At 34.2% G+C, this 25325-nt stretch overlaps 5 protein-coding genes across 5 annotated transcripts; 4 read left to right on the forward strand and 1 right to left on the reverse strand.

The window, feature by feature from the left end:
• Positions 1 to 456: 456 nt before the first annotated feature.
• On the forward strand, positions 457 to 3506 carry LOC127115976 (solanesyl diphosphate synthase 1, chloroplastic). The gene is made up of 6 exons (XM_051047354.1): positions 457 to 1016; positions 1223 to 1356; positions 1818 to 1945; positions 2038 to 2141; positions 2456 to 2583; positions 2686 to 3506. Exons 1-6 carry the CDS (start codon positions 788 to 790, stop codon positions 3232 to 3234), a joined length of 1272 nt encoding a protein of 423 aa, XP_050903311.1. The 5' UTR covers positions 457 to 787; the 3' UTR covers positions 3235 to 3506.
• A 10084-nt stretch (positions 3507 to 13590) lies between these two features.
• On the forward strand, positions 13591 to 14631 carry LOC127086578 (protein FAR-RED IMPAIRED RESPONSE 1-like). The gene has a single exon (XM_051027362.1). It carries the CDS (start codon positions 13591 to 13593, stop codon positions 14629 to 14631), a length of 1041 nt encoding a protein of 346 aa, XP_050883319.1.
• A 506-nt stretch (positions 14632 to 15137) lies between these two features.
• On the forward strand, positions 15138 to 15710 carry LOC127086588 (protein FAR-RED IMPAIRED RESPONSE 1-like). The gene has a single exon (XM_051027373.1). The coding sequence runs from the start codon at positions 15138 to 15140 to the stop codon at positions 15708 to 15710; it is 573 nt and encodes a 190-aa protein (XP_050883330.1).
• Positions 15711 to 17627: 1917 nt separating this feature from the next.
• On the reverse strand, positions 17628 to 18657 carry LOC127086598 (protein MAIN-LIKE 2). The gene is made up of 3 exons (XM_051027383.1): positions 18145 to 18657; positions 17934 to 18065; positions 17628 to 17858 (listed from the first exon to the last, which is right to left on the reverse strand). Exons 1-3 carry the CDS (start codon positions 18655 to 18657, stop codon positions 17628 to 17630), a joined length of 876 nt encoding a protein of 291 aa, XP_050883340.1.
• Positions 18658 to 19801: 1144 nt separating this feature from the next.
• On the forward strand, positions 19802 to 24660 carry LOC127116136 (uncharacterized). Its single transcript, XM_051047365.1, has 5 exons — positions 19802 to 20011; positions 20105 to 20326; positions 22403 to 22513; positions 23057 to 23111; positions 24288 to 24660. Exons 1-4 carry the CDS (start codon positions 19892 to 19894, stop codon positions 23093 to 23095), a joined length of 492 nt encoding a protein of 163 aa, XP_050903322.1. The 5' UTR covers positions 19802 to 19891; the 3' UTR covers positions 23096 to 23111; positions 24288 to 24660.
• The last annotated feature ends 665 nt before the right edge of the window (positions 24661 to 25325 follow it).

Consider the following 25325-nt stretch of genomic DNA (forward strand, 5'->3'; position numbering starts at 1 on the left):
TTTATATTTTAAAATTTAATTAGATATCGATATCCTAAAGATCTAAGTCATTTAAAATTTAAATTTAATTTAAAATAAATTTAATAGAAAATGACCCGACATTAAATAATTAAATGATAAATACAAAATAAACTAAACACTACAAAATAATAATGATAGTGTTCATCATTGTTTAATTTTTTTTACCTATTCACAAAAAGACACCATCTTTTTTATCATAAAAATAATAATTTTTTCTTAAAATCATTGATTTTCAAATTTTTATTCCCCCTAAAAGTTTATACTTTAAAACAATTTAAAAAAAAAATTAAAGGATTATAAAATGAAAAACTACTTTCTTTCCTTTTATTTTATAATAATGCTAATTTTTTCCTTAAAGAGTATATACCTTAATATTTTTGAGATTGATTCATATTATCTCTAAAATAAAATATTGAAAGCAAGAAGTATGAATCACATATTTCATTCTAACCACAATTTTCTCTCTCCGACTGATAAGAAACCAACGAGACCAAACCCATGTGGTTTCTTAGGATCCACTCGCTTAACTCTTGTCTTGCCTTTTCCACTTCACCAAAACTTGTGACCCATTTAAGTTTAACCCAAAAAGACCCCTTTTTTTCTGTGTATTCTTCTCTTTTTCTTGTTTTCTTCCATTTTCCCAACCCCAACTTCACACTTCTTCCTCCAATGCTTGTAACTTGTTCTTGGCTCTCTATTTAAAGGCTTAACTTCATTTTCCATCTGGGTTTTCTGAGTTGTGATTGACTACAATTTTATAGACTGAATGATGTCTGTTACTAGCAAAAGTGTTGATTTTGTTGGGAAAAACTTGGTTTCTTGTGGCTGTTCTTCCAATGCTTCGTTTCATAGGTATAATAAGGTGAGGAATTTTCATGCAAAGGTGAATTCTAAAGGGTGTGGAAATGGAGCTCGTAAATTGGTTTGTTCTAAGAAGAAGAACACTCCTCAATATCGTGTTTCTTCTATGGATACTGCAGAGTCTACTTTGAATGGTATAACATGTTTTTTGTTATATAAATACAATTGTTTTGTTGATTTGCTTCATGTTTCTAGTTTGAATGAATTATTTCATATAACATTGACACTTCTGATTGAAACCGAAGTCTGTGTCCGTGTCACGTACTGAATGAATTAATATGTGTTGGTGTTGATTTTAGCAGTGGAAGTTTGGAATTATGAGTTGTTTTTTTTTGCATAGGTGGAACTCAAGCAATTAAAGACCTTGCTAAAGGATTGAATTTGAAGACTTATTCTGAAACTCCTATTTCACCTAGTAGGTTGTTTGAAGTAGTTTCTGATGATCTTCAAACACTCAATAAAAATCTGTTGTCTGTAAGTAGTTCGGGGAGCCTTTTTAGCTTATTGTTGCTGTTAACTGTTTTTGAATTTCTTGTTTCAATTCTGTTTGATAACATATTGATTCTTGAGTCTCATGATACAGGCTTTGAAAGTACAATGCTTTAGGATTAAATATGATTATGCTTTTGTTGCTTATTTATACCTTCCATTTCTTGTTGTCAATTGCATATCGCGAGAAATAACGGTTTGTTCAATTTTTGCTACACTAATAACAACTATTTGACAGCACTTCGTACTAAATAGTGTATCGCAAGAAAACGTGATTTCTTCCGATTCTGCTATACTATGGCACTATAGTTGCTATTTGACAACACTGGTCATTCTTATTGCATGCTGAACATACTTTCCTTTTAGCTTCTTGTACATTGCAAACACGAACGATCAAATGTATGTTGCCTAGATGTTAGTGTATCTGATGACGATGCTCTTGATAGATTGTAGGCGCAGAAAATCCAGTTTTGGTATCTGCAGCTGAGCAGATCTTTAGTGCTGGTGGGAAGAGGATGAGACCAGCTCTCGTGTTCTTGGTGTCAAGGGCGACAGCAGAGCTACTTAACTTGGAGTAAGTAAAAAATTCTCTCGTTCACGCACGCACACTTACACTAAAGTTATTTGCTTGTCCTGAAAGCTTCATGTTAAAATGAATGATTCCAGGGATCTTACTATAAAGCATCGACGTTTAGCCGAGATAATTGAAATGATTCATACCGCAAGTTTGATACATGATGATGTGTTAGATGAGAGTGACCTAAGAAGAGGTACGCTCGTAATCCTTATTTAGAAATAACTGTTTAGTATTCTTGATGTTACTTTATTTTTCTGCTTATGATCTTGTTTGGCAATGTGTATTCCCTGAAGAAACTTTCTCATACCGTATGATTGTTTCGATTTTAATCTCAGACAACCGGGTTATAATCTATTTGATCAAGTATTTCCTTTAAGCATCTATGCTTCGTTCTTGCATCATGTAGCTACTGATTTCCTAGTTTCTTTCTTTTCAAACTACTCTGCTGGTGTCCGTTTCCATCTATTCGAAATCGATGCGGTTCCTAACTTGCTATGAATTAAATAGGGAAGGACACTGTACATCAAATGTTTGGAACAAGAGTGGCAGTGCTGGCCGGTGACTTCATGTTTGCACAGGCGTCGTGGTATCTCGCCAACCTTGAAAACATTGAAGTCATTAAACTTATCAGTCAGGTGAGTTCCATCATTCTATCCTTTAAAATTGAGTAAATCGTCATTTTGGTTCTTAAACGTGTGAGGCGATGTCACTTTGCATTGCTTTTGGTGCTGTGGCAGGTTATTAAAGACTTTGCTAGTGGAGAAATAAAACAGGCTTCTAGCTTGTTTGATTGCGACGTTCAACTTGACGAGTATCTAACCAAGAGTTTTTTAAAGACAGCCTCGTTGATTGCTGCTAGTACAAAAGGAGCTGCAGTTTTCAGTGGTTCAGACACCAGCATCACTGAGAAAATGTATGAATACGGAAAGAATCTCGGTCTGTCATTCCAAGTTGTCGATGACATATTGGATTTCACGCAATCGGCGGAGCAGCTTGGAAAGCCTGCCGGCAGTGACCTTGCCAAAGGTAACCTGACCGCTCCCGTAATTTTTGCAATGGAGAAAGAACCGAAGTTAAGGGATATCATCGAGTCTGAATTTAGCGAGATCGGTTCACTTGATGAGGCGATTGAGTTGGTGAAGAGTTGCGGCGGAATCGAAAGAGCACAAGAGTTGGCGAAAGAGAAAGCGGATCTTGCTATTCAAAGTCTTCAATGTCTACCTCAAAGTGTGTATCGGTTAGCTCTCGAGGATATGGTAACATATAATCTTCAAAGGATTGCATAAGCATATGGGAGAGAACCTTGAGTTTGAAGTTATGTGATTCCAAGAATTTTTCCAGAAAATGAAGCAAACAAGTTCCCCTTGTGCTACTTTTGGGGTGGTAATATAGACATTGAAGGATCAAGTTGATCCAACATAATATATTTCTTGTATTTATGATTTTATACATGTATCAGTATATTCTTTCCCCCATTTTTATTTTCTTGGAACTGGTTGTAAGGGAATAAAATATGAAAAATAAAAATATTAATACTAATATTAATTTTCTTGTTTTATTTTGTTCTGTTTCTTTAGGTACTAACTTTGACTACCATACAATATTATACAACTATGGAAACTGACTCTTAGTGGGTAAATTAAAACTTGTAGCTATTGACCAAATTATCATAGATTGTATTGATGTGTTTTCTTTGAGACCAGACACTAGAGTAGTCTTTATTAATAAATGATTATATTTTGCTCCTCATGAGTTAAAAAATGATTGAAATTAGTTAACTCATTTGAATCATGCCACTTATCCTGCCCCCCAGAGGCCCAGACCCAATTATCAATCTAAGACCATTTCACTATAGAGAAATGTATAGCCAACCAGGCTGCAAGACCTACAGCTGGTCCAAACCATGGACCACCATGGACCCCCTAACCACAGTCGGATATTATTCAACGGTCTTCAACATTTCAACTCTCGTATTACTTCTTATTCTCTCTGACTTAAGTGTTACTAAGTATTAGAGTGTTAATTCTATGGATCGGTCCCCTCTCAAATCCACCACAGAAAGCATTACTTCGATCTAAATTTTCCCTTAGTTTTGGTTCTAACAAACATATTGCATTTAAAAAAAAATAATCAAGTATTTTAATTTAATTTCCAAAATAACCACTATTTTAAATTACTTATTGATATAATCATATTTCATGCGCACCTCTAAAGTATGCGTCAGTCCACATGTTGCTATTGAACATATGCGTCAATATTATTGACGCATGCATGCCGTAAAGTCAATGCAATTGGCGCATGCTTACTATATATCAAGCGTATGTTTCATTGCATGTGACGCATGATATATATATATATATATATATATATATATATATATATATATATATATATATATATATATATATATATATATATATATATATATATATATATATATATATATAATACATAACAATTGACAACAAAATTAATGACCCGTCCGATTGAAACGCTCATCTGTTCCACATCCTGGTGCGTTAGCCTGCCTTAGAGGTCTCCCACGATTTTCCTGAGGTGTTTAGGATCTTTGAGTGCTGACATGATGCAATGGCGCTGCCGTAATTTAGTTCGATGCTCATGTTGCCGTAGTTGGGTCGTTGTGGTTGGGTTGTTTGTGGACGGTTTGGTTGTCCGAATTGGGACATTGGATTGTTTTGGAAACGAATCAATGATCATGTGATACAAGCGACCTATTTTAAGTTAAGGGCATTATTTGAGATCAGACGTTCCAAATGGAATTAGTGTTACAATCTGGGCAATTGTTCAGTGACGCTTCAATGAAATTCATTAAAGAGAAAACTGTCAAAGCTAACACATATGTGGTCACAGTGTTTGACCGTACTAAAGGTTGGTACAGTGTTGCTGAGTCAATGGATCATAATGAAGGCATGTCGAAGAGACACTATCGAGTGGAACTAGATAGAGGTTGATGCGACTGCGGAAAGTTCAAAGTCTTTCGTATGTCCTGCCTCCATGTCATAGCGGCATCATTAAAGGTTCGACAAGATTCTTCCAACTTACTATCCGACGTTTACAAAGTCATAAACATTTGCAATGTTTATAAAATTAGATTTTCAATGGTAGTACAAGAGCATTATTGGTCTGCATATCAAGGGGACATTCTCTGGCAGTGGCGGAACTGAGGGGGACGTGGGAAGGCCACGGCCACCCCTCAACTTTTTTTTTTAATTCATATATATTAAATTACTAAAACATCCTTATTTTACATTAAAATTAATTTTTCTTTTTTCTTTTTCATTCAAAGTTAGGTTAAAATACAAATAAGGTAAAAAGCTTCTACCTTTCCTTTCTTTCTCATATGGGTTTGCTACCGTCACCGGAATCGGAACAGATTAAAGTGATCGGCATCTAACAGGTAAAAAACTTTATTCATTCTTCTTTTATAAAAAGTAACAAATTAAAGTGATTGCTTGATTTGTGTTTTTGAGATTTTTAGGGTTCTTTTTTCTTAATGTGTTAAAATAGTCTATATGAGGTTTATTAAGCCAATTCATAACACTGTAATTTACAAATATAGTTATACATTGTAATAAGGTTTATTTAATCATTGTTGCTGCTAATTTCTAATAGTGAAGTTACCGGTATTTGAAAACGGATTAAAGTTGATTAATTAAGTTTATTAATTTTTTTCTCTTTTAATTTTTATGTTCTCTAAATTGATTTTTGGATTTGATATGATATTATAGGAAGAGTAAAAATGAATAATAGGAAAATTGTTTCTTTTTTCAAAAGGAAAGCATGTGAAATTGGAAGAGAAGAGAGAGATGAAGAAATTATAATCCCGACATCCGAATCTGAAACAGTTCTTGAGAATCCAACAATTGAAGAGCATCATGGTTTTGAAAATTCTTTGGAACGCGATCCTGGAAAGCGTCCTCCAATTTGGCAATATCCACCAAATCAAGTGGATACAATACGAAGAGCTTATCTAAAATGGGGTCCATATCAAATTCATTTAGAAAACTATCCTTTGTCCGGTAACGAGGATCATCCGAGAAGGTTTCAACATACTTGGTTTAGCATATTTCCATCATGGTTAGAATATTCACCATCTGAAGATGCCTCATATTGCTTACCATGTTACCTTTTTAGCAAAAAACTAAGTGGACGTCCCAAATCACTTGTCTTTATTTCTATGGGTTTTAGAAATTGGAAGAAAGTTAGGAATGGAAAATATTGTTCCTTTCTTAAACACATAGGGAAGGATCCTTGCTCACCACACAACAATGCAATGTAAGCTTGTCAAGACTTGTTGAATCAAGATGGTCATATTAGAAATGTTATTCAAGTGCAAAGTTCAAGTCAAAGAATGAATAATCGGTTACGACTCAAGACTTCAATTGACATTGTTCGTTGGTTAACACTACAAGCTTGTGCTTTTAGGGGTCACGACGAAAGTAGCAAATCAAGAAATCAAGGTTGTGTTGGAACTTTTAGCATCTTACAATGATGAAGTTGCAAAAGTTGTGTTGGAAAGTGCTCAACAAAATTGCAAGTATACTTCACATCAAATTCAAAAAGAGCTCTTGCAAATTCTTTCTAGTAGGGTGAAAAAGAGTCTTCGTGAGGAAATTGGTGATTCCAAATTTTGTATCGTTGTTGATGAAGCTCGTGATGAGTCAAAAAAGGAACAAATGGCTCTTGTATTAATATTTGTTGATAAAGTTGGTTTAATACAAGAGAGATTTTTTGATGTGGCACATGTTAAAGACACCACATCTTTAACTCTTAAGGAAGCAATATGTGATATACTTTCTCGACATAACCTTGATGTTTCTAACATTCGTGGCCAAGGGTATGATGGTGCTAGCAATATGAGAGGAGAATGGAATGGTTTACAAGCCCTCTTTATGAAGGATTGTCCTTATGCATATTATATTCATTGTTTTGCTCATCGATTGCAACTTGCATTAGTTATATCATCAAGAGAAGTCAAACCTGTTCATAAATTTTTTGAGAAGCTAATCTTTGTTGTGAATGTTGTTTGTTCTTCTACAAAGCGTCATGATGAGTTACAAGCTGCCCAATTAGAAGAAATTGCTTATTTGTTAGAGATTGATGAGATTGTAACTGATAAAGGTGCAAATCAAGTTGGTACATTGAAACGAGCTGGAGATACTCGTTGGGGATCACATTATGATTCAATTTCTAGCTTGATAAACATGTATGAAGCAACTTGTTTAGTTTTTAAAAAAATTGCAAAAGATAGAGGGAGTTATGCTACACGTGGGGATGCAGATAGTTGTTACAATTACTTGAAGGCATTTGATTTTATATTTATTTTGCACTTGATGAAAGAAATCATGGGAATAACAGATATGTTTTGTCAAGCCTTACAAAAAAAATCAAGATGTAGTTAATGCTATGAACTTGGTTCGTTCAACAAAACATCTTATTCAAGGTTTGAGAGAAAATGGTTGGGATATATTGTTTACTAAAGTGGTATCTTTTTGTGAAAAGCATGGTATTGAGATTCCTGATCTTAATGATGTTCATTCAACAACAAGATTTGGACGCTCCCGTCTTGAAGAGAATCAAGTCACAATTCAACATTACTTTAAAGTTGAAATCTTTTTCACTACCATTGACAAACAGTTACAAGAGTTGAATAGCAGATTCAGTGAGCAGGCAATGGATTTGTTAACTCTTTCTTGTTCTTTATCTCCTATATACAACAATGGTTGTTTAAAGTAACTGTTATGATAGGTTGAGACATACAACATCGACTATTTAAAGTAATCGTTGGGGTAGGTAGAGCGCTACTTGACTTATAATCACGGTCGCACGACCGTGGTGGAAAATATCATACATACAATCACACCTTACCTCACAACGGTTGGTCCAACATGGTGGTATCCCTTTTCCAACTGTTATGATAGGTATTTCCCGAAGTAATGCCTACTTTAAGTGCTCAAGAGGAGTGAGACAAGGAGACCCTTCGTCTCATCTCATATTCTGTTTAGATGAAGAGTTACTTAGTAGAAACATCTATAAGCTAGTCCTAGAGGGAAAGATCAAGCTGACCAAATAATTAAAGAATTCCATGATCCATTTGCATGTGCCACTTCCTGATGATATATTTATTTTATATACAGGCTCCATCAACAACATATATTCTCTCACTTACCTCTTCACTTCTTATTCCCTTTGCTCAGGTCTGATTTTTAGTAGAGCCAAGTCAATTATCTACTCTAGCTTTATTTCCTCAACTAGACTGGATCACCTTGCTCTACTCACAAGCTTTTCTAAAGGTTTCCCCCTTGTACATATCCAGGTGTTCCTTTGTTAAAAGGTAGGCCAAAAGTAATCCATATGAACTCAATTGCAGACTAAATCATATATAAACTCTCAGATTGGAAGGGAACTCTTCTCTCATTGGCAGGTGGTGTCTTGTTGGCTAAAACTATTATACAAAGTATGATTACTCATTCTATTACAATATACTCATGGCTTATTTCTCTCCTAAATAAAAATTAAAAAGTAATGAGGAACTTCATATGGACTGGAAATGTGAATGAGAGGAAGATTTTCATGGTTGCTTACAAAAAAGTTTGCTATCCCATCACAAGTGGATGTCTAGGGCTTATGTCCCTTAAAAATCAAAATCAGGCAACTAATTTGAAATTGGATTGGGAAATGCTTACCTACAAGGAACCTTGGACCATCATTTTAAGAGCTAAAACCTTGAGAGTCCTTTGGTATGATTAAGCATCATATATTCTCATTGATTTGGCATGGTATCAAATATGAAATTTCTCTTATCATCTCCCAAGCTTCACGACTATTGGGCAATGGTAATGACATCAAATTTTGGATGAATTCTTGGTGTGGTCAACCACTCCACCTTGAGAGTACTTTAGATTTTATGGCAGCGTGAGGTATCAGTACAACGTCAAAAGTTTATGACTTCCATTCTAATGGCCAGTGGTCTTTTCCTGAGAATTGGAACACTATTTTCCCTTTTCTTTAGTCTAGAATATCTACTTATATGTTGGCTAATAGGGAAATTGAGGATCAAAGAATATAACCTCACTCTTCTTCTCGCATGATAAGTCTAAAGGAAGCCTACTTACATAAGTTTAAACCTCCAACTGCAATTCCTCAGACAAGAAGCATGTGGAGTAAGGACATCCCTCCATCAAAGTCAATATTGGGTAGGAGATCAATGCACCAACAAATTCTCACTGAGGAGGCACTAATGTTAAGACAATATTGCATTGTCTCTTGTTGCTCATTATGCAAAAACAAGTATGAAACTCTCCAGCATTTGTTCTTCTCCTGTCAGTATGCTAAAGTCTCGTGGAGTTGGTTCTTTAGCTTCAGTGGTACCCAATCCACACCCTAAAATTTTGATGATCTATGGAACATTTGATCTTCAAAATTTGACCAAACCTCCCTTGTTCTCAGGTAAACTATTATAAGCTTGCTGCATGACATTTTGTTCACAAGAAACAAACCTCGCCGCACATCTACCTTCATCTCCACCAACATAAAGATTGCAAACATCAAGGCTCAGTTATTCATTCATGGTAATATAACTAGTGTTACAACTTACTATTCCTTAACGTGTTTCACTTTGCTTAAAAGGTTTAACATCAACATTAACTACTCTAGAGCCCACACCATCAAGGAAGTGATTTGGAAAGCGACTCTTACGGGTTGGCATAAGTGTAACTGCGATGAAGCTTATGATCACGATTTTCACAAATTCGATTGTGGTGGAATTTTTAGAAATAACAATATCAATTTCGTCCTTGCATTCTCATAGAACCTTCACTTTCATTCCTCTATTCATACTGAATTTGTTGGAAATTCACTAAAACCATGGAGAACTCCACTGCAATCTTGATGAACAAGATTAAACACACCGATCAAATTCCTCTTGTTCTTCACTATTCACTTGAGTGAATCAACCAAGCTTGGTTATAAGATTATTTTCAATGCACAATTGTTAATGGAAGAAGAAAGGAAAGATGAAATTGGAGAAGAAGAAAATTAGGGTTTAGGCAAAATAGGAGAAGAAGAAAAAAAATTCTATAGAGCTTCTCTCTGCTTCCAAACTGCAATTTTATTCTTTGCAACTGCAAGTTCTTACACTTTACAATGATATGAGTTACTCCCTATTTATAGATTTGGGTTTGCTTGCTCCTTAAGCAAAGCCCAAAATACCTAATTCTGTTAACACTACAAAGTTAGACCTAAGTTGAAATTCCTGTCGAGGTACACTACTTCGATGTTTCGACAACACAAAGTATTTCGACGATAACATGCTTTGTCGAAATGTTGCTTTTCGACTAAAATTATCTATGAATATGATAAAGTATCTATTACCTCAAATCGAATCCACCTGGATGGGACCATATACATCAAAGTATATTATTTAAAGAATTGCCTTCGACTTGCTTCATGTATCCTTGCTGAAGTTATTCTTATGATGCTTTGCTTGCACACATCCCTCACACACTTCATTTGGAATGTCGATTTCTGGTAACTCTGAAATCATATTTTTTCTTTTCAGATCTCCGATGTCTTTGAAATTGATATGTCCAAGTCTATAGTTCCATATCCATTCATCCATGTTAGTTGCAATTACAAGGCACTTGTGCTCCATCACATTAAGTTCAATCTTGAGGGTTCTATTTTAAGACATAAGTGCCTTCAAGATTAACTTTCCACCTGAGTTGAGAACTCTCATCATCTTTTCTTGGATCAACACTTTGTAGTTATTTTTTCCCAACTTCCTTATGCTAAGCAAATTGTTTTTCATGCTTGGTATGTACAGTACATTGGAAATTACTGACCTTTTGCCATCTTTCCTCATAACCAGAACAACACAAACACCTTCAGCTGCTAGAGTATTGTCATTTGCAAATTTTACCATGTTCTTCATTGAGGATTTTATGTTGGCAAACTAATCTTTCCTACCAGCCATGTGTGATGAGCTACTTAAGTCCAAGTACCATTGATCCTGGAATCTTTCTTCATCTTTTGTTGTGACCATCATTAACATCTCTTCTTCTTCATGCTTTGTAAACTTTGCATCATTTATTGATTCTTTTGTTTTTTAGGACAATCACTAGAGTAATGAATATACTTTTGACAGTTGAAACACTGAATGTGACTTTTGTCAGGTTTTCGACTACCACCTCTTCCATTACTTTCAGCACCACCTATTTGGTTGCTTTAGTATGAGGACTTTCTCTTATTCGACCAACCTCCTTCTTGCTGATTTTGACCAGTCGAATTGTTGTAGCCTCCTTTACCTTTGTTATCGAACCACATCCCTTTAGCTTTCCTTTCTCTTGCTTACTGCGTCTGCAAAGCATCATCACTCTTTGACTTTCTTGCAGTTCTTTCAGCTATCATTTGTTCATGAGATTCAAGCGTCCCATGAAGTTCTTCCTTTGTCAATGTTGAAAAATCTTTCGAATCTTCTATGGCTACTACCACATGGTCGAACTTTAGAGCCAATAACCTCAAGATCTTTGCAACAACCAATCTCGATGTCAACGCCTCTCCACATACCTTGATTTGATTCACCAATTTCGTAACCCTAGTGAAACAATTAGTCATGCTTTCACTTTCTTCCATCTGAAGCAATTCATACGTTCTTTTGTGAGTTTGTATCCTCACCAATTTCACCTTCTCAGTTCCTCCAAATGATTTTTCAAGAATTTTCCATGCTTCTTTCGCTGAATCAACATCACTCAGCTTTTCAAAATTATCGGAATCAACACATTGATGAATTATAAAGAGAGCTTTATAATCTTTCTTCTTCAATTCTTTGTGTACAACCTTTTATAGAAGTGACGTCACTCCCTCCTTCACAAGATCCCAAATATTTTGACAATAGAAAACAACTTTCATCTGTTACACCAATTCTCATAATTTTGACCCTTCAGAATTGGGAGACTCGCCGAAAAATATCAATTCGGGTGATTCAACGCCATTGTGTTTTGCTTCCCAAATCGTTCAGTTAATGCTCTAGATACCAGATGTTAGAAATTCACCAAAATTTATGGAGAATTCCGCTGTAATATTGATGAACGAGAGTCAATCACACTGATCGAATTCCTCTTGTTCTCCATTCTTCACTCGAGTGAATCAAACGACCTTGGTTGCAAAATTATTCTCGTTGCATAATTGTTAATGAAAGAAGAAAGAAAATATGAAATTGGTGAAGAAAAGAATTATGGTTTAGGCAAAATAGGGGAAGAAGAAAATATTTTCTGCAAAACTTCTCTCTACTTCCAAACTGGAGTTTTATTCTTTGCAACTGCAAGTTCTTACACTTTAGAATGATAGGGGTTACTCCCTATTTATATATTTGAGTTTGCTTGCTCCTTAAACAAATCCTAAAATACCTAACTTTATTAACACTACAAAATTAGACCTAAGTCGAAATTCCTGTCGATGTACATTACTTCGACATTTTGACAACAAAAAGCATTTCGACGACAACAGACTCTATCAAAATATTACTTTTGACACAAAAAATTACATTATCACCAAAATTTAGGGCGGTCATTAGAGAAATTACCATTTCCTATGAAGTCATGGCTCAATTTATGGATAGAATTTGATTCCTTAATTGTGGTTCAAACCCTTTGCAAAACCTCTTTGATTCCTTAATAGCTAAGGAACATGTGGAATCACTTTTTTGCTAATATATATAAATAAGGGAATTCATGTACATACTTTTTTGCTAATATATGTTTCACATCAAGTTCCCTTCAATTCTTTGATTTCATTCCTTCAACGATTAGAAACAGATTTGTTATTCTTACACTTGATTCATACACTACATTGTATGAACAATGTAAGAATACTACTTAAAATAACAAATAATAAAACATAACATATGTCCTACAATTTTGGTTATCTATGTGGTATTATATGTGGGTCATGATCACATTCTCTCTCCTAACAATAACCACATACTTCAGCTACATTGTTTCCATTTCTTCTTCTTCTTTCTCTTTCAGCACCATCTACTCATCTCTTCTTAAACTATTCTTTCTTTACCCAATCACACACATGATTTTTGAAGAAAAAGAGAAAGTTATTTAGAATCATTATGTGATGAAGATGAAGATTTAACTCAGTAAGTTTCTAGATATTATTTCTGTAGATTCATCCAATAATATCAATGTTCTTCTTTTGGATCATATGTTTGTTCATAATTGTTCATATGTTTTTGATTTAACACAATATTAACCAACTTTGTCTATTGTTATAGATTTCATATGTTTATTCACGTTTGTTCATTAACCATGTTCTAAACAATATTCATCTACTTTGCTCACACTGTTAACCATGTTTATTTATTGTGAAACGATTTGATTTCATATATTTACTCATGTTGGTTCGTTAACCATTTGGGAACTGTATTAACCAACTTATGTCACACCAATAAACAACTTTGTAATAAACAATGTTATAAACTTGCCCACATGTCTGGGCGTTTATTAACCAAGTTATAGACAACATTAACCATACTTGTGAATGTCATTAACCAACGTTGTTATAAATTTATATTATACATAACATTGACATTTTTTTGTGCAGTTTGTGTCAGAATGGACAGTTCAAGCATTTTTATAGAATGTGGTAGTAGTCAAGGGGAAGATGTAGAAGTTGATCACGGTAATTGTGGTGGTGATGATGATGACACACTTTGGGTTCCTGCAATTGGGATGTGTTTTTCTTGTCTAGAGGAAGTTAAAACATATTATCAAGAGTATGCTTTAAAAAAGGGGTTTGGATGGAGGATTAGATCATCGAAAAAAGGAGATGACGGGGAGGTCAACTACCTAATACTTTCATGTTTAAGAGAAGGGTCTAACATTTCAAAAATTTCATGCACGTTAAAGACACTACCATCTAGAGCAAAAAATTGTCTTTCCAAGATTTGTATTAAATTGAAACAAGATGATTTATGGTACATTACACAATTTGAATCTAACCATTCTCATGAGACTAACCCTACAAAAGCAAGATTGTTCAAGGCTAACAAGAAAATGAACTTACATGTGAGGAGAACAATCCAAATCAATGATGATGCGGGAGTAAGGATCAATAAGACTTTTCAATCGCTTGTTAAAGATGCAGAAGGACATGAAAATATTCCCTTTTGTGAAAAAGATGTGAGGAATTATATTAACAAAGAGCGTCGTGCAATTGGAAAAGAAGGTGATGGTAAGGCTTTGATTAGTTATTTTTGTAAAATGAGGGAAAAAAATACAGATTTCTTCTATGACATAGATTTGGATGATGATTTTTATGTGAGGAATGTATTTTGGGCTGATGCAAGAAGTAGAGCCACTTACGAATATTTTGGAGATGTTGTAACTTTTGACACAACATACTTGACTAACAAGTATGACATGCCTTTTGCTGCATTCGTGTGTGTGAATCACCATGGTCAATCAACATTACTTGGTTGTGGATTACTATCAGGTGAAGACGCAAATTCTTTTGTGTGGCTATTTAAGCCATGGCTTTGTTGTATGTTAGAAAAATCACCTTTGGGTATTGTGACCGATCAATGTAAGGCTATGAAAAATGCTATTGAATTAGTCTTCCCTACAACTCGTCATAGATGGTGTTTATGCATATAATGAAAAAAATTCCAGAAGAGCTTAGTGGATATGGTGAATACAAAAGGATCAAGTATGCAATGAAAGAATCAGTCTATGATACATTTACAACAACTAGTTTTGAACAAAAATGATGTTAGTTCATAGAAAAGTTTGATCTCCACGAAAATGATTGGTTGGGTGGGTTGTATATTGAGCGTCATAGGTGGACACCAACTTTGTTAAGGAAATATTTTTGGGTTGGTATGTCAACTACGCAGCGTAGTGAGAGCGTACATGCTTTCTTTGATGAATATATCAATTCTATAACAAGTCTAAATCAGTTCGTGAAACAATATGATAATGCTGTTAGAAGTCGTGCATAAAAGGAATTTGAAGCTGATTTTAATTCGATGGATACAACAATTCCATGTGGGTCAAACTTGTCCATTGAGAAGCAATTCCAAAGTGAGTTTATGAATGCCAAATTCAAGGAAATTCAAGTGGAATTCAGATCTAAAATGAATTTTTCGGCCTCATTAAATAACATGGAAGGTTGCTTTGCTACGTATCATGTGTTGGAGGAGATATTAGTTGGAGACATACGCAAAGAGCGAGTCTTAAAAGTTGTTCTTAATAAGGAAAACCATGATTTCAAATGTGAATGCTCATTATTTGAGTTTAGAGATATTGTGTGTCGGCATGTGTTATCCGTGTGTAGTCAGGAGAGGATTATAAGTCTTCCAGAGAAGTATGTTTTAACGAGATGGAAGAAAAAAATTAAAAGGAAGCATTCATATATCAAGACTAGTTATGGTGTAACAGAGTTGAAGCCACAAATGAACAAGTTTGACAAATTATGCAACCATTTTTATGAGGTTGATGAAGTAGCTGCTGAGTCAGAAGAGACTACCGAAGACCTCCATGAAACATTACATATGTTTAGCTCTAATATGTCCACAAAGGACAGTGCCCTTATTGAAGAAAACCTCAATGATGATTTTAATCCAATCAATAGTAATAGAATTCACAGTCCAAAACATGTCAAGCGCAAAGGTCGTCCTCCATCTAAAAGAAAAACATCTGTCGCCGAAACGATCACCAAGAGGTCAAGGAAATGAACAAAAAAAAGTGATCACACTGAGCTTACTACAATATGTCTACTTTCGTTAATAAATGATATCTTAAATGTGTGTGTGCGTGTCTCTCTCTCTCTCTCTCTCTCTCTCTCTCTCTCTCTCTCTATATATATATATATATATATATATATATATATATATATATATATGGAATCTAACATTTTGTTTCTTAAATGTGTAGGAGTGCAATATTAAAATGGTGGGAAATCAATTTGGAAGTAATATTTGTGTAGAATAATCTCTTGAGTTTGTTAATGGAGAGCATTACTTAGATTCGAGTATTGTGGTTTGTGTACATTATAAGATTGTATTAAATAATGTTTGAATTCACATGTACCATTTGAAGAATTTTTTGTGTTTTAAATTTGAGAAATTCGTATGTACGAGTTGCGAAAAACATATGTAGATGTTGAGAATAAATTAAGTGTACTCATTAAACTACTAATTTATTATGTATTTGATTTTACGTACGTCATATTTTAGATTTTTGTATGTTATTGTACAGGTTGGAAATTGTATGTCATTCATGGATCTTTTGACAATATGTGAAACACCCTTGACGGGTTCATCTCAAGTTTGTACAAATTTATGATGATTTTGGGAATTTTTGGTTATTGACTAGTGACATGTGTATTTTGGGGAGACTGTCACATATCTATACTATTTTGAAAATTTTGACATGATGGTATGATGTTCAAACATTTCTTTTAATCTTGTCCAAAACATTACATGCACTAACAATAGTTACATTTGGTGGTGCAGGTTATTCACATGGAATATTCGGGGTGGGATGTTGCAAGATTGTAAATTGAATTCTGTATTAATCCAAATTGTAAATGGTGTAGTATTGTAAATTGACTTTTGTCATAATCCAAATTGTACTAAACTTTGTTGGTGTATATAATATATAAAATATTTTGTTAATGCAATTACTTCGTATCCAAACATAAAAAAATATGAAGTTGGTTAATACAGTGTCCGACTTTAATTAGTTAAGAAATTGCAATCCCAGACTTGGTTAATACATTGCATGAAGTTGGTTAATGGAAGTTTAACTTCGGTTAATGCAGTGCCAGACTTTGAAATAAGAGAAATTGCAGTCCCAAACTTGGTTAATACATTGCACGAAGTTGGTTAATGGAAGTTTAACTTTGGTTAATGCATTGTCACACTTTAAAACAATGGAAATTGCAGTCTCATACTTGGTTAATACATTTCACGAAGTTGGTTAATGGAAGTTTAACTTCGGTTGATGCAGTTCCAGACTTTAAAACAATAGAAATTGCAGTTTCAGACTTGGTTAATACATTTCATGAAGTTGGTTAACGAAAGTTTAACTTTGCTTGATGCAGTTCCAAACTTTAAAACAAGGGAAATTAAAGTTTCAGACTTTAAAACAAGGGAAATTGCAGTCCCGGACTTGGTTAATATATTTCATGAAGTTGGTTAATGCAGTTCCAGACGTCAAAACAAGGGAAATTGTTAAATCAGACTTGGTTAATACATTGATGGAACAATATTCACTATGACACATTAACAACATAATGAACTATAACATACTCAGCACATTAACCATAAAATGAACGATAACATAATCAAGACATTACGCACATAAACAAAACACAACTACAAATTGTCAACATTGCACTACAACACATCATAATTGGTACAAATTTTGCAATACATATTACACAAATTCTACACTACAACACTAATGATTTACAAATTCAGTCTGGTTCTTTTTCCATGCTTCCTTGGTTTCTTCCTCATTCTTGTAGCCATGTTGGATTTAGACTTTGATTGATTTTCCGCAACATTGACATCATCATTAAATGGAGTGTTATGTCCAACATATCCAACCAAAGTTCCTACTTCATCTTCAATGATAAAGTTCACAAGTTATTGACCATCTTGAACAACCTCGTCCTCAAACGGAGTGTTAACTCTTGCCTCTTTCATCATCCCTACTTCATACTCAAGAACTGTTATCCTCTCTTTGAAATCTTTATTCTGATCCACCAATCTATGATAATCAATAACATCCACAAATTGTTTTCCTTGTTCAAACAGAGCAGCATTGACTATGTCATATTTTAGTTCTTCCTCTGTTGCAACCACTCTATCAATTATCTAACAAAAAAAAAGTCAAGCAACATACAACAACAGAAAACCTATTTTTCTCAATTCAAACACACAAAATCTTACCATATTTTTTTCAAATGCTTTTTCAATATTTTTCTTTTGCATACTTATAACCGGCCAATTCAATACACGTGGAAAACTAAGCCTAGAAACAGTGGGAGCTTTCCCCAAAGATAAGTGGTTGAATGCCCAAATCTATAACAAATATTAGGAGTTGTAAATTTCAAAATTTCAAAACACAAGATGGAACTATAAAGTAGTATAATATATTTACCTGCAATATGGCAGCACACCCGTTTAAATGTCTTTGTGCCTTGTTTTTTCTCTCCTTCAACACAACTGAAGACTCACATAAACTAGAAACCACAAAGTTATAAACATCAATTCCCCAACTATGGGCATCAAGGGAATCCAAATCATCTAATTGCTTAACAAATCCCGTAAATACCTTATTCCCTGTTTTGGGAAAGTAAAACTCCGCAAATGCAAGTAATATGTAAAGTCTAACAAAATTAACTAATTTTTTCTTATGGCAACAAAGTTGTTTGCGAATATTGTTAATGGTTATCTCAGCCCATTTAAATAGATCTAATGTTTCACATTGTTGATCTTCTTTTACTACTAGAGACTTACCAACAATAGACAATCCAAGAGCAAAAGAAACATCAACCGGAGTAAAGGGAACTATTCTATCCCTAACCCTAAATCCCCTACTACGTACGTCCCATCTACTTACCAACTCCCATAATAAACCACTTGAGATTGAGAAGTTGTTAAAAATATCCATCGTCCATTTGAATGGGGTGCATTCGATGTGAGCACGTTGGGTTTTTGTTAACTTTTCATTGATGCTGCTTAAATTCACCGGGATACAACTATGCCTCATTTGCACCTTAAATTCATGGAAAAACTTGATTAACCAACGACGCAAACCAACTAGAATATGTAAACAAATAAAAGTTTAAACTTATGCCTATTACTTACTTTAGTTTCATCGCCATTTTTTGATGATATCATAGTTTCAACAATAAATCACTCAACCTAATAACAAAACAAAACCAAAGAAACATATAATCAGTACTACAACCATGGAATTCAAAATTTTATTACATTAATCTAAAAGGATTAAACCCTAAATTTCAAAGGAATCTTGTACATGCTTCTGATTCCACTATAAATGGTGCCTAAAAGGATTAAACCCTAAATTTCCAGTGTTCCTGTTAATATGGTGGAAGTGCAACCATCTAACCTTGAGACAAAGAAGATGAAGACGAACAGGATGACACAAAGAAGATGAAGACGAAAGGACGGTGAGACAGAGACGAAGACGCAGAGACAGAGAGTGCCATTCTACCACTTTTTGAGAGAGGAGTGTAATCCTTCAGCGTACACTGCTTTTGGGTGTGTGTCTGAGTTACCCTAAAACCTAAAGCACAAATGACCAAGTTACCTCAATTAATTTAATGAATTACAAAAAAACCTATCTTATTGTACTGTAGATACAATGTAGGTGTATAAGTAAGTGTAATCATATCATTTCTGTTAGAAAAAACTTTGCAAACATAAGACTCGATATGCTTTTTTATAAGTTTACTACTTTTTGAATGAGTTTTGACATAATCCCCCATTTTTGTGGAACTAATTTTTATTATATTATATCATTTTATTCAAGAAAAATAACAAAATCCATTTATTCGAAGAAGAAGAAGAATGATAGTTGATTTTGTTTTAATTTAGCTTGATTAAATTATATTTTTTAAAATTTAAATATAATAATGTGTATTATTTAGTTTAGGTTTTTAAATTTTATATAGTAATTTGTATTATTTGTGTATTAAATAATAATATTAAATGACATTGTCTAAAAAATAATTGTTCTTACCAAATAACATACTAGTACCATACCAAAAAAAAACATTCTATTTTATTTTGTTTTGTTTCATTCTGCATTTTCTTTTCAAATTATCAATTAATTTCATCTTCATATTAGGATTCTGAAAAACACTCAGTCATAGAGAGCTATGACGTTTATGAATAACATTAGAAGCGCTACGAAAGAAGCGTTGGATCGCACAGCGATAATTGCAAAGTTCTTATGCTGTCTTCACTTCACCGCCAACTACCTCTGTTCCCCAACTCACGTATTCATTCCATTCGCATTCTTCTTCTTCTTCTTCTTCTTCGTGTTTTTTGTATTCACCATTGACTCAATTGCTGGAATCCTCTGTTTGCAGGCGTATGGACCCAGTATGCTCCCTACCCTAAATATCGCTGGCGATGTTGTTCTTGTCGAGCACATATCTCCGCGGATTGGGAAAATTGGTCATGGTGACTTGGTTCTTGTTCGGTCACCTCTGAACCCTAATCGGAACTTGACAAAGCGCGTTGTTGCAATGGAAGGGGATACGGTTACTTTCTTTGATGCTTCCCATTCTGATTCCTCTCGAACTGCTGTGGTGTGTTTGCTTAATGGTTTGTTCTTCATTTTTTCTTTTGTCTGTTTTAGTTTTGATTTTTCTAGTTTAGTATTTGCACTACATTGTTGTGAAAGTGTGCATACTTGATTGCTGTCATATTAGGTCAACAATTATGAGCAAGGTTACTTGAGTATTGTTCTTTAGGATATGTTTGGATTGATAGAATGTGGCGGAATGAAACGGAATGGTATGGAACACGGGGTTCCATTGTTTGGATCAATTAAAATTGAATGAGTTGAGCAGAATTGAGCGGTATGGATTCCATTCCATTCCATTCCATCACTTACCATCATATTTTTCCCCTCCGATTTGGACAGAATGGAGAATTGGCCTGGCTGTGTCCTAAAATACCCAAATGATGGAATGGAATCTACATTCCGCTCCGTTCATTTCATGATATCCAAATATAGCCAGATCTTTTGTAAGCCCTATTAGTTTTGTCCTTGTTTTAGGCTATGTTTGGATATCATAAAATGAACGGAACGGAATGGAGTGGAGTGGAGTGGAGTGGGACGGAGCGGAATGGAATGGAATGGAGCGGAGCGGAATGAATGCTCCATTCCATTGTTTGGAAATTTTAGAACGGAATAAGGCAAATTGTTCATTCCGCCCAAATTGGAGGGAAAGAAATATGGTGGTAAGTGATGGAATGGAATGAAATCCATACCATTCCATTCCACTCCATTCCACTCCGCTCCATCGCATTTTAAATGATCCAAACAATGGAATATCATTCCATTCCATCTCATTCCGCTCCGCTCCATCCGATTCCATCAATCCAAACAAAGCCTAAAAGACTACTCATTAAGTTAAAAAAATATCCTTAGTCTCGGTTCCCAATGTGACACTCTTTTGGTGTCTTGAAACAGTAGTCCCCAATCAAGCTAAAGGGACTAAAGGATCTATTAGCCCATCTAACATGATTTAAACCCTTTCCAGCGTCAATGTTTCAAACTTAAGTGTGTACCACTGCATTTCTGCGGTGTTGTCTGGTTTGAGTCTTATGTGAAAGTGAGTTGTTACACTCCAGTCCGTAGTTAAAATCCTCCCCATTAGGTCGAGGAGAGTGAATGTTTATAAACTACTCTTAGCCTTGGTTCTTAAACAATATGAAACTTTTTGGTGTACCGAAAAACAAATTTAAATATCGGTTGTGGTAATGGCTTTGGTCACGAGCAATTCATGATATTGTGGAGATTCACGATCAAATGTGGATGATACAGCCTTAATCGTAGTTGCGGAGAAGTATGCAAATACTACTATATATTCTGGAAAGTATCACATGAATATTTTATCATGCTGGATTGTAGTGAGTGGAAGAAGGTTTAAGAAGTAAGAACTGTTGGCTGTGAGATTGCAAGCCATTGATTAACATGTGTTCAATAAGAGGATTATTACTTGTGCGGTATGTCCCATTTAGATGAATCTTTGTGGTTGTCCATTCAACTGAGTTAGATCATTAGATGTTTAGTTAGGTTAGTGAATGGATTAATTAAGGGAATGATTGGATGTGATTTCCTACTTCTTTCATATATATGGAATAGAAAGTACAGTTTCATTACAAGGTTTCTTCAAATTAGGTAATTCATAAGGTTCCATATAGCATATATGCTGATTATTTTCAATGAGCCTTGAAGGAATGTATTTATCTGATTTGCTCACTTTTTTCGTTGTCATTATTTTACCATCATCCATTATGGTAAAAGACCAGTTATTTGTTTATGGTGTCTGGTTATGTTACTTGAAATATCCCTATGCTCTTGGCTGAGGCAATTGGTCATTTTTTTAGACTGTAATACTTATTTACTCAAGCTTACAGATATCCTTGATTCCACGTATCAGAGCATCTTTCTGATCCAATTCCCCTTGTTGAGTCTTAAAACTCTATAATCAATAACCTATTAAACAACTATCTTATTTCTTTTCCATCTGCTTGGAATACATGTCTTGCAGGTTGAATTTATTTTTCCGGTTATAAATTATAATAATAATCTTATTTAATTTCTGTTTATAAGTTTGATTTATTGCTTAATTTGTCAACATTTTCCCCCGTAGGTGCCAAAGGGGCATGTTTGGATTCAAGGAGATAACATATACGCCTCCCGTGATTCACGTCACTTTGGTCCTGTTCCATATGGCCTTATAAAAGGAAAAGTGTTTCTGCGGGTAACTGTCGCACCTCATACTATATTCTTCAATTTTTTATACTTCCATTTTGGGTCAATAGGTTTCTCTACATTATTTTGATTCTTTAGAGGTTTATAATGAAATTTGTTTATAGCTTACTTTCATGTGGATCAATATTATTTTTCCTGAATGATTTAGAGGGAGCTAGGGTTCTAATGATACTGTTCTATTATCACATGAATGCTTCTATGTTCTTTCCGGACTCATGCGTATACTTGGAAACAACTACTGATTCTATCTTTACAAATTGTAAATTTAATGGCTGGAGAAATTCTAGATGTTCGTTGCTGAACTAGATGTGATATACTGGAAAAACTTCATCGATCATTGTAGTGAGGACATTGTTTGCCAATTGGAACTAGGCCCTTCTGATTAATTACTTTCATATTATTATGCTTTGCAAATATAGTTTTTCTTGATCCCAAATAAACTATATTTGTTGCACACTTCTCTTTCAAGTGCAAAATTGTTCTATTTATCCAAATCTAGTGTAAAGGTATTTCAAATACTGTTTTTTATCAGGTTTGGCCACCCAGTAGCTTTGGACTGCTAGATAATTGAAGATATTTTAAAGAAGGTACGAACTTGTTATTACTGGGCTTGACACGTTTGTTTTTTTCCCTTTGTTTAGAACACTTTTTCCAGTCTCAGAAATGGACATTATACACTACAGTATAGAAAATGGAAATGTTCATATTATTTTCTGCTTAAGTTTTAGAGTTACAGTTATTAGGTATTATGCTCATGAATATGTTGAAAAGTTTGAATACTCTGACCTCAGAAATTGGGGAGGCAAAAACACTATTATTATTATTATTATTATTATTATTATTTTTTAAGATTTTTTGTCATCAGAAATCAGTAAACAAAGAAATTGTTGTCGGTTTATAATAACAAGAGGAATAGAGTTTGTGACCTTCCGCTAGTTTTTGATTCCAGTGGTAATGTGGCCTTACCGTAGGAAGACTTAGAAGGTATGAACGCTTATAGGGTGTTGCTTTATCCCTTAATTAAGTGATAGAGTATTAGATATGTAAAGAAAAGGTGATGAATAATCAATTAGGTTTGGGGATAATTGTTTGCTTTTCAATTTCCACTTTATCTGTATATGAAGCATGAAGTTTGAATATTGAGTCACGGTTGGTTGTAACTTTGGACAAAAGCACATTTACAAACTCAAGCTCATCCATACAATAACAGCACATCTATGGATACCTCAATTTTGCTAGACCTTGTTGTTTAGTGAGATAATCTACTAATTTTTAGCCACATTTTGGATTGTACAGATCTTGCCTGGCATAGAAACCATTTCTCTTACAATTTAGGTTAACAGAGATTCAGCTACATGAAAAAATTTAAGGACTTCTTGGATTTAATTTTTTTTATTTATATTTTCATCTCTAATTGCAAAAACATCAGCTTCTGTTTATTTAATTTCTTGTTTTCAAAGAGAAATTGTGATGACAAAAAGAATTAGTTTTCATTTTCACTGTTTCTTTTATGAATAATGTCTCAAACTAAACAAGTCCTTAGGCTATGGAGCTTATGCTTTCCTGTCTACATGAATAAAAATTTCAACATAGCTTACTATAATTGAAACAATTAATTGTCCAAGTGCCAATTATTATTAGTGAGAGCATGCGTGCATGTATGGAATGATTCCCTGTATAAATAGGATTCTAAGAGTTTCTGTGTTATGGATAAATAGGTAACAGCACTTGACATCTTTTTTATTTGCCAATTTATTGAACAGTGCTCCTTTAACTGCATCTAATTATACTTGGATGAAGCTTCAGCGATTTCCGTGAATGTGGATGTTTGCAAGGGGAACACATGAAGGAGCATGCTCCCTTTGTGGCAACAAAAGATACATGTTTCGGAGTTTGTTTAAGGTTTGAGCACTATGCTGTGTGGTATTACTCTTCAAATTTTGTAAAAGAAAAGGGTTCGCACTTACATTCAGAATTGGTTAGGAACCTTCTGGCATTTTACCCAAGCTATAGTTTTTTGACAATTTATATGCAGGATAGGATTTCTTTGTTCTTTATTGTCATATTGTACCCTGAAAATTGTAGACATAGAGATTCAAAGGAGTACTTTATCTATCTAGTCTCACTTGTCAGGTCGATTGTTGTTTTGATGTCTGAAATCATTATTTTGTTGTCAGCAAAAATTTACACTTATGCTATGAGGGTTGTCAAGGGCCAGGTTATGAAGTAAATACTTTAAGAATGATGGTACTTATATTCTGCTGAAAATATTAGTATTACTATTTTTAGAGGATTGACTATTGAAAATGGGGACTATAGGACTATAATAGATGGCAAAGTTCTTCCTCAAAAGATTTGTGTTTGTTTTAGTCTTGTAAACTTTTTATATTTGGATTTCATCATTGTAAAATTAATAATCGTCATCTTTAGTGTCTGATGTTAATCTATGTCAAAAAATGTTAACGCGGCTAACAGTTTCATTTGTCTTATCTTTTTCACCTAATCTTCGTTTTGCTCCGCATTTGTATTCATCAGAAACCTGAATCAAAAGAGAAATGAGATTGTCATCTTCTAAGCCTAGAAATCCATTTCATCTTCAATTTGTTTTCTAAACCCAATATTCTAAATTATTAATCTCACTCCACCATTACAATCCCTTCCCCAAGCCAACTTTCACCCTCCTCATTGGTAGAGCCATACCCCACCTTCTCTCCCTCTTCCCATGTCCGTGGAAAACCCACAAACCCACTTCTCCCTCATCTATTATGGTATTTGTCCCCTTCCGAATCATAAAAATTAAA

The sequence above is a fragment of the Lathyrus oleraceus genome, chromosome 1 (assembly GCF_024323335.1).
Source record: "Lathyrus oleraceus cultivar Zhongwan6 chromosome 1, CAAS_Psat_ZW6_1.0, whole genome shotgun sequence".
NCBI lineage: Eukaryota > Viridiplantae > Streptophyta > Magnoliopsida > Fabales > Fabaceae > Lathyrus > Lathyrus oleraceus.

Coding starts and splice junctions, on each gene's coding strand:
- LOC127115976 (XM_051047354.1), top strand. CDS start 788: ATGATGTCTGTTACTAGCAAAAGTGTTGATTTTGTTGGGAAAAACTTG. Junction 1,357..1,817: donor TCAATAAAAATCTGTTGTCT/GTAAGTAGTTCG, acceptor TGCTCTTGATAG/ATTGTAGGCGCAGAAAATCC. Junction 2,142..2,455: donor TGAGAGTGACCTAAGAAGAG/GTACGCTCGTAA, acceptor TGAATTAAATAG/GGAAGGACACTGTACATCAA.
- LOC127116136 (XM_051047365.1), top strand. CDS start 19,892: ATGACGTTTATGAATAACATTAGAAGCGCTACGAAAGAAGCGTTGGAT. Junction 20,012..20,104: donor ACCTCTGTTCCCCAACTCAC/GTATTCATTCCA, acceptor CTCTGTTTGCAG/GCGTATGGACCCAGTATGCT. Junction 20,327..22,402: donor ATTCCTCTCGAACTGCTGTG/GTGTGTTTGCTT, acceptor TTTCCCCCGTAG/GTGCCAAAGGGGCATGTTTG.
- LOC127086588 (XM_051027373.1), top strand. CDS start 15,138: ATGGAAGGTTGCTTTGCTACGTATCATGTGTTGGAGGAGATATTAGTT.
- LOC127086578 (XM_051027362.1), top strand. CDS start 13,591: ATGGACAGTTCAAGCATTTTTATAGAATGTGGTAGTAGTCAAGGGGAA.
- LOC127086598 (XM_051027383.1), bottom strand. CDS start 18,657: ATGGATATTTTTAACAACTTCTCAATCTCAAGTGGTTTATTATGGGAG. Junction 18,066..18,144: donor GGTGTGCTGCCATATTGCAG/GTAAATATATTA, acceptor TATTTGTTATAG/ATTTGGGCATTCAACCACTT. Junction 17,859..17,933: donor AAGCATTTGAAAAAAATATG/GTAAGATTTTGT, acceptor TTTTTTTGTTAG/ATAATTGATAGAGTGGTTGC.